At 51.8% G+C, this 12,390-nt stretch overlaps 1 protein-coding gene across 3 annotated transcripts in view; it reads left to right on the top strand.

Annotated features, from left to right (window-relative positions):
* Positions 1-1,675: 1,675 nt before the first annotated feature.
* The window catches only part of RASSF4 (Ras association domain family member 4), a 34,418-nt gene continuing 23,703 nt past the window's right edge, over positions 1,676-12,390 (top strand). Inside the window, exons 1-2 of one of the 3 annotated variants that reach the window (XM_022569476.3) lie at positions 1,676-1,770; positions 10,903-10,996. In XM_022569476.3, the coding sequence (XP_022425184.2) occupies positions 10,935-10,996 (62 nt within the window). In that variant the 5' untranslated portion in view covers positions 1,676-1,770; positions 10,903-10,934. Of the gene's footprint in view, positions 1,771-10,899; positions 10,997-12,390 lie in introns of all 3 variants that reach the window. The other 2 variants (XM_022569474.3, XM_022569475.3) reach the window with 2 other exon arrangements.

Raw genomic sequence — 12,390 nt, 5'->3', positions numbered from 1 at the left:
CATCAGCTTCACCCACACTCTCAGGTGCTGGAGGGCGCCAGGGAAATTGTATCTTACCTGGGTACTATGTCTGCTTATCCTACTGGGCATGAATGAATGCTCAGAGGTAGAGGGCTATGTTGAATTTTACTTACTGTTAAAAAAAAAACAAAACAACTTTGTGAAGCACCCAATTTTTGTCCTCAGCTTTGCGGATCAGACCTTTGGGCTATGCAGGAGTGGAGGTCCCCAACCACTGGGATGCCCTGAGCTGGCAGAGTTTGGGCCACTCTTCACGAATTCATGTCAAGGCAGAGCTGAAAGATCCCTACCTGGCCTGGTCATCTTTAGCTCCTTCATTTTTACAGGTAGGGAAACTGAGGCCAGAGCGATTGCAACATGGCAAGGTCATGCAGGAAGTAGATGGTAGAGACCAATCTCTTTACCCCAAATCCAGCAACCCTAACAACAACGATTAGCCCAGCCTCTCTCAAGTGGGGTCCAGGGGCTCAAAGACTCAAATCCCAGGCTGATTTTTGCCTATGTGGGCACCTGCCTTTTTCTAAAAGGTCCATATCTGATTCTAAAATGGCCATGTGACTGTAAAAAGATTAGGAACCACAGATTGAACGAAAGTAAAATGATTCACGTTGGGGGAGAGAAGGGGAAGTCCCGAGGTCAGTACTGGGATAGTGATACAAAACAGAAATTGCAATTGTTTCCATCAGCCCCTTCCCCTTCCCTGTCACCCCACACCCCAGAATCACTGAACTGCTCTGAGTTCCCCAAAAGGCCTGTGCCCTTCTGTCCCCTCTGCCTCTGCACAGGCAAATCCTCCTCCAGCAGGCAGTAACCGGCAGAGAAGCTTATCTCCTCTTAATCATCAGAGGATCTGATTTCTTTTTTTTTTTTTTTACAAATGAGATTTTATTTTATTATTTATTTATTATTTGTTTGTTCGTTTGTTTGTTTATGACTGCATTGGGTCTTCCTTGCTGTGCGGGGCCTTTCTCTAGTTGGGGCGAGCGGGGGCTACTCTTCTTTGTGGCGCGCGGGCTTCTCATTGCAGTGGCTTCTCTTGTTGCCACACACGGGTTCTAGGGTGCGTGGGCTTCATGGATTGTGGCACACGGGCTCAGTAGCTGCTCCGCCGCATGTGGGATCTTCCCCGACCAGGGATTGGACCCGTGTCCCCCGCATTGGCAGGCAGATTCCTAACCACTGCGCCATCAGGCAAGTCCAGGGTCTGGCTTCTTAAATGGAGTGGAGCTCTGAGAGGCCACAGCAAGCAAACAGCCGGACTGCACACAGGTGGCCCTTGAGCAAAAACTAACATCGCTCAGGTTCTACTAATAACCTCCTCTTTCGTGACAGGCACACTAGTAATTGCGGGGCCCGCACTGCGACCTTTGTTGGAAACCCAAGGTTGTCCTTTCCCCCAAGTTCCCTGTCATTGGTTTGCATACCGGACCCTCCCCACCGAGTCGGGGCTGCTTCCTCCGCGAGTCTCCAGGCGCCCTCTGTGTAGTCCGGGGACACCCCGCAAAGCAGACGCCCCAAACCTTCCCCGAGGCCTCTCAGACACCGCCTGGAGCGGACCCTCCCAGCGCTGCCTGGGGCTGGGCTGGCCGCACAAGGTGACGTGACGCCATTGGCCGGCGCGGGGCGAGGGGCGGGGAGGGGCGGGCCTGACGCTCCAAGCCCCGGAGCAGTAGGCGCTGCGGATGCATCTCCGGTGACTGCGAGGGCAAGGCACCAGCAGCGGCTTCTGGACAGCGCGATGAGTGGACGGTGAGTGATGCACGGGCGAGAGAGTTCGGGGAGTCCACGGAGCTCCGACCTCCGCCCACCGCCCGAGCCCAGGACCTTCCCAGCCAGGGGCTCCGGAGTCTGGGCACTGGTGCCCTTGGCTGCCGCGAGCAAAGTCCCCTCCCTCTGCCAGCCTGGCGTATTGCGGGCCTCGGTCCCAAGGGTGAGAGTGAGCACTGCGCCAGGCACCTCCTCCAAGGAGAGGGCACTTTAGAGGCTAAAACCTGAGCACAGCAGGTGTGCGCGCGGCAGCAGGCTACATCTTTGCCCACCTTGTCTCTCATCTTGGCCAATATCCTAGAAGCATTGATCTTAGAATTGGGGGGAGAGGCTCGAAGTGCCTCTGGCACAATTCTCAGATTTCATGGATGGAAGACCATGAGCACCCAGATAATAGCAGAAGCAGGGCCTCACAATTGCTATTTATAGAGGATTTGCCTTGTTCCCAGACCTGTGCTAAGAGCTTTAGCACAGTATGCCATCTACTTCTCACAGCCTTGATACTTTCATTATCCCCATTTTCAGATGAGAAAACTGAGGCTTTAAGAGTTATGGAATTGTCCAGTTTTACCCAGATGAGTCAGTGGTGGAGTCAGGATTTTAACCCAGGGCTTGTTATGCCTGGTCTCATTCATTTCACCCACTGACTTCAGAGCTCACCCTGCCAGCCACTCTGCTCGCCCCCGTGCTCCTGACTGTGTCCTGCACTTCCCACTCCAGACAGATGCCTTTGTTTTCATTCATCTGGCACAGGCCTGGGGGAGTGAGGGCCTTCTCTCACACCAGGATCAGTGCCAGGCCAGTGCCAGTGTTTTCTTGAAACACTGAAAAGAGAGCTGTGAGTAATCCCACTTCACAGAGGAATTAAATAGGGTCACAACAGGTGAGGGCTGGGATTCTGGAATTTTAGCCCAAGCAGGTTGGACTCCAAAGCCATGTACTTGCACCTGCAGGAAGGATCCTCACTGGCTTCTATCCAGTTTAACTGCTCACGGCACAATCAAGAGTTGTTGCCAGAAGCCATGAGTAAATATTAACTACAGCTAAAATGCCAATCTGCCTGCCCCCCGCTCCCCTGAGTAATTCCTGAGCTGCTGCCAGCAGGGTGGGAGGTGCTGGGTGGGGGGCAGGGGGTGTACTGGGGAGGGAGAGGAGAGGAAGGGGAAGGGAGAGAAGAGAAGATGAATTCCTTAAACCTAGGTCACAAAATTCCTGGCTAAGAAGTTGTAATGGGGTGTGTTTCAACACTGTCGGTACGTTTTCATTAGTTTTTGTCATTATTCCCTCTGTGTGTAGTGCCTGTGGTTTGAGACTTTACAGGGAAAGTGAGATTGAGGCCACAGATTAAAGTGTCAGTGTGAAAGCCGGGAGGTGGGACCATATTTCCCCCATGAGACTCCAGCAAGTGGCCTGGAGGTTGAGAATAGAGTGAAGTCCAGGGTCCCCCTGGGTGAGGGTCAGCTGGACAATGACCCATGACAACAGAACATGAACAGAACTCAGGCGTGTGTTATAGCTCAGGTCCTGTAAATGCAAAGGCTCAGAGGGGAGACTCTGATTACCAGAAAGCACTCTGGACTTGATCTTGGTTTTGAGAGTGAACTCAACCAGATGTTGTGGCTCACAGATGCTCCTGCTGAGGACTGTCATCCTATCTGAGTCCCAGGTTCCCATCTCCAGAGCCTCATTGTCTCTCTGGAGACCCTGACTCCCACTATGACCTCTACTGGGAACTTCTGTTTATCATGGGTGAACCCCATATGAGGCCCATCTTACCTGTTTCCTCATTCACCTTCACAGCAGTTAGTGATTCAGCTCATGAGGAACCTGAGGTTCAGAGAGGAAAAAGGGACCTGCCTAAGGTCACACAGCTAAAGAATCCCAGAGCAGAGCTTTAAACCCAGATCCTTGCAAAGGCTGGTGGTTATTCTCTCACAGAGTACACTGAAGAAAATATTTTCAAGTTGTTTTAAAGTAAATCAAAGTCAAATAGGAAGTGGCTGCACTTCCCGAAGCTTCTGCAGTTTTGTCACTCTTGTTAAAGGGGAACTTGCAGTTTGCTCAGTCTCCTTTTCTGGCTGTCTGACCTCCTTCCCCAGGATGCACTGCTTAGAGAGATTTGGAACCCCCTTCCCTTGCCTTGCCTGACCTTGGGGGGTGGAGTCGAGGGTGTCATACAGCCCCATAGCCAAAGAGCTAGGAAGAGACCTAAAGACACTCTGGTCCAGCTGCCAGTGCAATCCTGGCTAAACTGAGGCCCGAGAGATGTCACAACACATTGAAGTCATGTGCCAAGCTGATACCCCAGCGAAGCTCATACCCAGGCTTCTCTCTAGTATGCCCCTTTGCCTCCTCTCCCTTGCTGTGGCACATTTCAGTAGAAGTTCTTAACCTGGGACCTGCAGGTCCAGGAGCACATGAGCAGGGGCTTACTGATCCTTCTGCAATGGTGTGCAAATTCAGTGTGTGTATGTGTGCACACACGGGCATGTTTCTGGAGACAGTGTGTTAAGCTTTCAGGAGACTCCAGAGGGCTCCATGACCCAGAATATTCTGAGCCGAACCGTGTCTCACAGGAAACTACCTCCAGCAGCTGCATGCAGCACACAGGTCTGGTGCCGTGGGTAGCGCTGGCTGGGGGGATGAGAGGACGTGGGGGACGAGGAGGGGCAGCGATTTTGTGCACCCAGTGCAGCTCTGCAGCAGCTGGCACTTGGAGGGCCGGCACCTCTGGCTCCAGGCCATTGGGATATTAACCAGTGGTCATTCTGAGTACCTGTTTGGCCCAAAAAGCATAGCTGAGAGGATTCCTTTTTTCCTAGATCTCTTCTTCCATAGGCAAGGGCTAAGCTCAGTCTGGGGAGGGAGAATCCCGCGGGGCCAGGGAATATGTATGTAAGGGGAAGCAGTAGGATGGGAAATGCTTTCTTGCCCCAGGGTGCCAGGCCTTGAAAACGAGGGCAGAAGCCAGAGACCTGGCTGCAGGGGTCTGGTTGCAGCACCGCCTCCAGGTGGCGACTGTCAGAAAGCTGTGAGGAGGGCCAACCTGCCTGGGTGCAGAGGCCCGGGCTCTTCAGAGGAAGAGCAACGGTGTCAGGGGGCCTGGTGCTGGGATAGGCTCAGGGAGAGTGTTGGTGGAAGCCCAGGACCTCGAGGGTGGGGACGATACAGTAAAGGTGAGCTGGGGTCAGGGGGTAGACCAAGGGGAAGGCGGCGAGTGGAGGTGCCGGGTGGCTCTGCAGCTGCCGTTCCTGCTCTCCCTCGACTCCAGCTGGACTGTGCACAACGTCCCCCTGGGCTTCCAGCCACCAGGGCTGGGGCAGGGAGGGTGTGGCCAAGCCCAGGGGGTGAAGGTAGAGGAGCGAGGAAGGGCAAGGACAGCAGTGTGGAGGGGATGGAACCCGCAGCTGCTGCGCCCCTGCCCGCCATCCGCATCCCAACAGCTGGCTTTCTCGGCAAATATACATTGCCGAGGGGCGGCCTGTGTCTGGCCAGACCCCCTCTCAGAGGCAGCTGGTACCAGCAGGCACTACAGCTTCTTCCCTGGCCAACCTCCTGCCATTTGCCGGTTAACAGGTGCTAGCTAGGGAGGGCCCATTTAAAGGTTCATTGTTTTCTGCACCACCTTCCTGCTGGCCCTGGCTGGCATTTGAAAGTTGCAGCCACGGACTGCAGAGCAGGAGACTCAGGCTTCACAGGAATGCATGGCAGTGTCACCAGCACCTGCCCTTTCCCTAGGAACCTCCTACCTCCTTCTGGTCTGAGCAGCCTGGGCTGAGAGGCTCCCAGCTGTGCCCCCACGTGCTCCGTCCTCTGACTCACCATGTCACGGTCTTTACATATTTGATTTTAATCCTGCCTAAAGAAGAACTTCAGAGTCATAATTTTATAAGATGTTAGAACAGAGGTTACCAAGCACTCAGATTTCACAGACATCCTCAGAACGTTTTAATTTGGATGCCAATACATTTTCCATTTTGCCAAGTTAGAACAACAACAACCATCTATCATTGCCACTATTTTATGAAAGAGAGGGCATCGTAGGACTAATAAGTAGGCAGCACGTCGTCTTGAAATAAAAGGCTTTTGAATGCAGTGGATGTAGCTTCATGAAAACGCCACTGCGTTAGCTTTCTTTTTCTCCTTCTGCCGTTAGCCGGTAGGAAGTGGGCTGTAGTGATGGCCTGAGGAGCCGCAGAGCTGCCTTCTCCCATAATAAGCAGCTCCATGACCCCAAAAGAGGAAAGATGGGCCGCAGCTTTAAAGGCTTCATTGTCCTTTGTCCCAAACCAAAGGCCAGGGACAAAGCGAGGGCAGGCAGCGGGCCCACTGTCCTCAGCAGCCCCTCCTCACGGCTGGCAGAGCAGCTGCTGAACTGGAAAGCGAAAACAATCCACTGCCTGTTCACTGGGACAGGTAACCATGGCTGGCTTGCTGCCCTGGGGCCCCTCCTCCGGGGGACAGGGAGCCCTGGCGCAGCCTGAGTCCTCGGGTTGGGGACAGAGCCTCCTCCAGCCAGGGAAGCAAGTGTGGAGGCCTGAGCTCTGTGCCCTGGGGCCTGGGGGAGGGGAGCGGGCTGGGACAAGGAAGGCTGGACTCCCGAGAGCCACAGGGCTTGGCCTGCGCAGCTGCACCTGTCACTCTGTACTTTGCAGCCTGCGCCTGGGCGGTGGGCCAGCCCATCCTCTCCCCGACTCCTGCTTCAACCAAAGCAGGCCCGCTTTAATCCGTTTGTATGTTAAGCTTCTCCTAGGGCTTTGTTTAAAGATAAGATTGTCCTTTTTTAAAAGGTAGAAAAACACTCCACTGGAGATTCATTTAAGTCCTGCCCAATGCATGAGGACAGTGAGTGTTTAACGGGCGGTTTCAGGAACACGCTCCAAATGGAGAGAAATCTCAGCTGGCTTTCTTCCCAGGGTCTGTGTGCCCGCTGTCCCTCAAAGCTCTCTCATTCAGATTACCCCCAGGATGCCTCTCAGGTACACATGCAGCTCACTTGAGAACCGGACAAGACACTGGGAGTATCAAAATCAATGAAAACCTCCTCTACCTCCAGTCGGGTAAAGGAGGCACAAATGCAGTGCTGGCATTGGGAGAGGAATTCTGAGAGTGACCCCAGAGCTCAGGTCTGGAACACAAGGAGATGGAGGTGTTGCCGAGTTGGGATGGGGGGATGGGACATGTGAGAACCAGAGACCATGAGACTGGCTTCGGGCCACGCACATGATGGATGTCAGAGGTCACAGCAGTATGTGGTTCTCTCAAAGAAGAGATTGTTTTTCTATAGAGCAAAGTTCTCCCCGCCCAGTAAGGCTCAGACCCCGCCTGGCAATTTGAAAGAACCCTCAGTTTGTTGCCTCCCCCCAACCTTGTTCACTTATCTCCTTCCCTCACCTGGGATGGTGTACCCCATTCTCCGTCCCTGCCACATAAGCTGTTTACCCTACAAGCCACCTTCTCCTTTCACTTTGCTCTCTGCAATCCAGGACGCTTCTGCACTTTCCTCCTGATTCCCTCTGAGCTTTCTCCCCCAGCTGATGTCACCCAGCTCCAGCTGGAGACACTCGGCTCTTTGGTTGTGTCCTTTAAATAAGCAGGCTCTTGAGGGCAAAGCCTTCCAGAAGGCCATTGCAGGGAGCCTCTCCTGTGTTACTCAGCACAGTATTATCAAAAGCCCTAGGCAAAGCCGCGGATGGGGGTCCCCGCCACGCACCTCACCTTCAACCAGAGCAGCCCCTTTAATCTGATTTGCATAACTGTTACATTTGAACAAAGAGTTCTACAGTTGAGAAAATTTCTAACTCATTGGAGATGGATATTCTCATTGTACAGATGGGAAAATCAAGGCCCAGAGAGGAAAAAGCATGCAACTGAAGCTACACGAGTCTTTAGCAGCTCCCAGCCCAAAGCACTTTAAGAAGCATCTTCTATTAATAACTAATCACTGCTTGATATAGAGAATTCCACTTGTAAGCGTCCCTACTAAATAGAGCAAAATGGGCATATTCCCCACATGCTTTGGGAGAAATACAGTGTTCATAAATGGAGTCATGCCATGTGTCAGCAATTACACACACACACACATACACACACACACACACAGACACATATACATACATATATATATTCATTTTAACTTTATTATTTACCGAATTAGTCAGGATAGCCTAGGTTATGCTGCAGTAACAAATCCCTGAAACACAGCAGAGGTTTATTTCTCTTTCCCAGTCCATATTCGTTGTGGATTGGCAGAGGCACCCACAGAAGCACTCTGGGACCCAGGCTGACCATCAGGAAGCTGTACTTACTGGGACACGTGGCTTTCTGGGTCACCACGACAGGGAACAGGAGAGCCGCAGGGTCATGCATTGGCTCAGATGCACTGGCCTGGGAGTGACAACAACACTTCTGTTTGCAGAGCTAGTCACGTGGCCCCATAGCTGCAGGGGGCTGGGGAACGGGAGCCATCATGTGATCATTCCAGGGGCAGTAATTGTCTCTACCGCAGTCACCCAACTTTAAACAGTAAAATGTAGCCCATAAAAATCCAGATGTCTGGCTTCTCGTGAAACACCAGAAGATCTGCCCCTCTGGAAGAGGAATGTGTCCCCAAGTGCCCTGACCAGTGTCCCTCAGCTGAGTCACTTCCCCAGCCCCTGGAGACTTTTGCATGATTTATTCCAGCTGTGTATGCACAACTCTGGAAAGTTGACTTTGGGGGACCCCATGAGGCTTTCTGTATTCGTCCAATGATTTAACAGCCATTTGCGGACCTCCTGCAGCGTCCCAGGCTTGCACTCCGTGCTGGAAACAAGCGGTGAGGCAGAAAAGCAACATCCCAGCCACACCACCCTCCTCCTGTCCCGGGAGAGTCCAAACAAGAGGCCGGCCCTGCAGGGGAGAGCCGAGAGCAGGAACTAGGCCAGAGAGGAGCTGTTGCTGCTACTGCTGCAGAAGGGGCCTGCTCCGGCACGGGCTTCCTGGAGAGCGACGGTTTAGGGTACAGGACGAGGAAGACGCTGGGTTCTGAGCGGAGAATGGCTGTACAAGCCCAAAGGGGAGAAAAAGCATAGAACCCATTAGGGGAACTGTGGAGCATAGAGCAGGAAGTGGGGGGAGTGGAAGAGAAGCTGGCTACAGAGGAAGGCAAGAGAAAAAACCATCTCTTGTTATTTCTGGGTAAATCCAGCCCTTCCCATTATGAGCTTGCTTAAAGCAAGACAGTTGTGTCATGGACCCACAGAAACGGTGTTGACGGAGAAACCCAGCCTTGCCCTGAGCTGAAGCCAGCTTCTGCATTGGAAGCATTTGAGGAAGGACCCAGAGAGGGAGCCTGGCAGATCACTTTTTCCACAGGGTATCTGAGGTGCTGAGGAACCGAAACCCTATTTTGAAATAGGCCAAGAAGAAGGCAGCTGGGAGTCCCCAGCTCCAGGCCCCCACGGTGCCAATGCCCTGTGCCCTACAGAGGTAGGGCTGGCTGCTGGCCACAGCTGGGGGCCTGCCCTCTCTGCAGGCCACAGTTTGCCTCACTGTAGACTCAGGCAGAGGGGAGGAATTTAGGGGATGATTCTGATGTCACTGGGAAGCCCACCTCTCTCAAACCATTCCCCTTCTCTACGCCAGCCGCGTGTCCCCTGCCTCCAGAGTCAGATGCTCATTCAGGGCTGATGTGGCCACAAGAAGGCTGGCACATCTTGTTTGTGGGTGGATCAAGCCAGCAGGGAAGAGTGTGCTGGGCTTGTCAGAGTCAGCGCCCCTCTGCCGCGACGGGCTCTGCTCTGAGGTCACCGATAACACAGCAGTTGGACCTGACCTTGACCACCTCTCGCCCACCCCCAGTAGCACTGGCACACACACAGGTCAGGAAGACGCGATTGAGCCAGGTTTGTGTGAACAGATGTTGGGGTTTTTTGTGAAGGAGCCAAGCAAGCTCCATGGTGTGAAAGACACACTGTGTGCCCTGTCGGTGCCACCTCCCAAGGTAACTAAACCCCTCAGATTCCTAGCTGCAACTTGGGAGAAGCGGGGGCAGAGGCAGGGCCAAGGTTAGAGTATGCATGTGTGTGAAGCTGTGGCTCAGTGCCCGACACATAGTGGGTCTTGATAAGAGAGTGCTCGGCCAGAATAATGCAGAGACAGAGAGAAGAATCTATACGGAGGATGCCAACAGGATAGAGAAAGCTCTAGTGGATTTACCCTCTGTGAAAGAAACCCAGGAGGGCTGGGGAAGCTCCACAAACTTTTCCAGGTTGTGAATGAGAAGAGATAGAGACAGTTTCGTGGGTGAGTCCACGAACAATCCTATAGGATAGAGGTTACTCCATTGTACAGATGAGAAAATGAAGGGTCTGGGAGTTTAAGTTACTGTCCGATTTCAGTATAGAGAAGGGGCTAAGAGACCAGCAACTGGAGTCTAGATGCTTGTGTTTGGTGACTTTGCCATTTACTCACTGGGAATCTTGGGCCAAGTACTTAACTTCTGTCCCTGTTTTCTCATCCGTGAAATGGGAATAGGATGGTATTTACCTCATAATGGTGTTGTAAGGAATAAACAAGATAATTCATAGAATATGCTCAACAGTCTCCAGCATGTAGTGAACATGGTACCAATTAGCCCGTCACTAGGAGAGCTGGTCCAGGTGTGTTGACTCCAAAGGCAGTGATGGGGGGACCACCTCAGGCTCCGTGGAAACGGAGGAGAAAGGCCAGGGGTGACTTAGAGGTTTGAGGGAGCAATCAAGGTAGAAACCATCATTCAGGGTGTCCATCAAGAAAAAAAGCATATAATCTGAAATACTGAGGAGATTGATCTGATTCCTGGGGATCAGGAAGAGGTTTTGGGAAGGGGCCTGATAGGGCGGTTCTGACCTTGCCCTGCCAGGGCTGACACGTGTGGGTGTGGGGTCCCATGAAGTCCTCTACGTCTGGCCCTGTACCTGGGGGCGGGGGTGGGGTGGGAGTGAGGTAGGGGTTGGGGCGTGAGGACGTGAGAGGGTGGGGAGGTGGGAGGTGAGGCAGAAGCTCCAGCCTCTGCACCAAGGCTCCGGCGCCACACTGGCCATCACTCCTCCCAGCTTAAGTGTCTGTGGGCCCTCCTTTGTCTACCAGCAGGTAACTTCCGAGTCTGCAGACAACAGCAGAAGATGAAGGAAGATTGTCCACCCAGTTCTCACGTGCCCATCAGCGACAGCAAGTCCATTCTGAAGTAAGCCATTGTGAGCAAAGAGGGGTCTCCATGCCTGCCTTTCCCCCGTGGCCACTCCGCTGCCATGGGCAGCCTGTGGGTGGAGGAACTCTGGGCACTTTTTGTAGACACAGTGATGCGCCTGCCCCAGGGACAGTGAAGAGAGCACTTCTTTTTGAAGTGCTTTGGAGATCAAGGATCAAGGCATGAGTCTGACCCCCGCCTCCCTGGGCAGACAAAAGCAGGAAAGCGTGACAGTGCCTGCTGTGAACCTGCAGAGATGGCGTTTAATTTATATAAAAGCTAGAGCAATACTAACATCTTATTGCATTAAACAATTCAGGGAAAAAAAAAAACACCTCAAAACTAGTTTTGAGTTTTTATTGGAAAGGTATATTTTTCTCAGCTTATTTTAATTTGTTTTATTTTGTTTATAATGAGACTCCTGGTCTCATCATAAAACCTGCTTGGGATACTTTTCCAAGTTCATTGCTGAACTAGAGAGAAGTGTATCTTTTCATTTTATCTTGCTTTTCAAGTCCTGAGTCCAAGTATTTTCTGAATTTGGGTAGCTCCTATCTGCCATTCTGAAGACAAAGCAAGCCTCCTTGAAATGGACTAGCTTTTGCTGAGGACCTGCCCGCTGGGGTCCTCCTACTAAAGACCCTGAGAAAACAGACAGTACTCCCACACCATCATTTTCCTTATTTAAATCCGATAATAAGAACAATGTAACAATATTAAATATCATTTTGAAAAAAGTCGTAATAACAACCATACATGATTTAGATACGTTATACATGTACGTATCCTAACAATTTTATATTCAGCGTTTGCACACTTATAAGCACAGTGAACATGCAGTATTGAATCCTGCATTGTTAATGCCATTAAGTTGCAAATGGGCTCCCTTGTCAGTTACCATCACTCCACATCACACAGGGCTGCACAACAGGGCACCAGAGCGTGTTTTTCTCATCCAGGCCCTGGGTTGCTCAAGTGTGGGCAAAAGCATTACCTGAGAGGTTCAAGAGCATCTCTGTCCAGTAGGGGAGCCACCAGCTACATGTGGCTGCCGAGCACGGGACCTGTGGCTGGAGAGATGTAGAGAATATAAAAGATGCTCCAGCTAGCGAACATTTCTTACGAAATAAAATAATGAGCAGAATCTCATTAATAATTTTTACATAGATTTCATGTTGGCGTGATAATATTTTAGATACACTGGATTCAATAAAATGTGTTATTAAAACTAATTTCCCCTGTTTTATTTTCCTTGGTAGTATAGCTACTAGAAGATTTAAAATGATGTGTGTAGCTTGCATTGCATGTCTATTGGACTGCACTGCCCTGCAGAGCCCAGCTTGGGTACAGGGAGCTGTCCTCATTTTCTCTCTGCCACACCTCAGCCAAGG

Source organism: Delphinapterus leucas, chromosome 16 (assembly GCF_059928025.1).
Source record: "Delphinapterus leucas isolate spDelLeu-1000000601 "Yukka" chromosome 16, BTC_Dleu_Yukka2, whole genome shotgun sequence".
NCBI lineage: Eukaryota > Metazoa > Chordata > Mammalia > Artiodactyla > Monodontidae > Delphinapterus > Delphinapterus leucas.
This window is presented reverse-complemented; position numbering and strand designations above follow the sequence as displayed.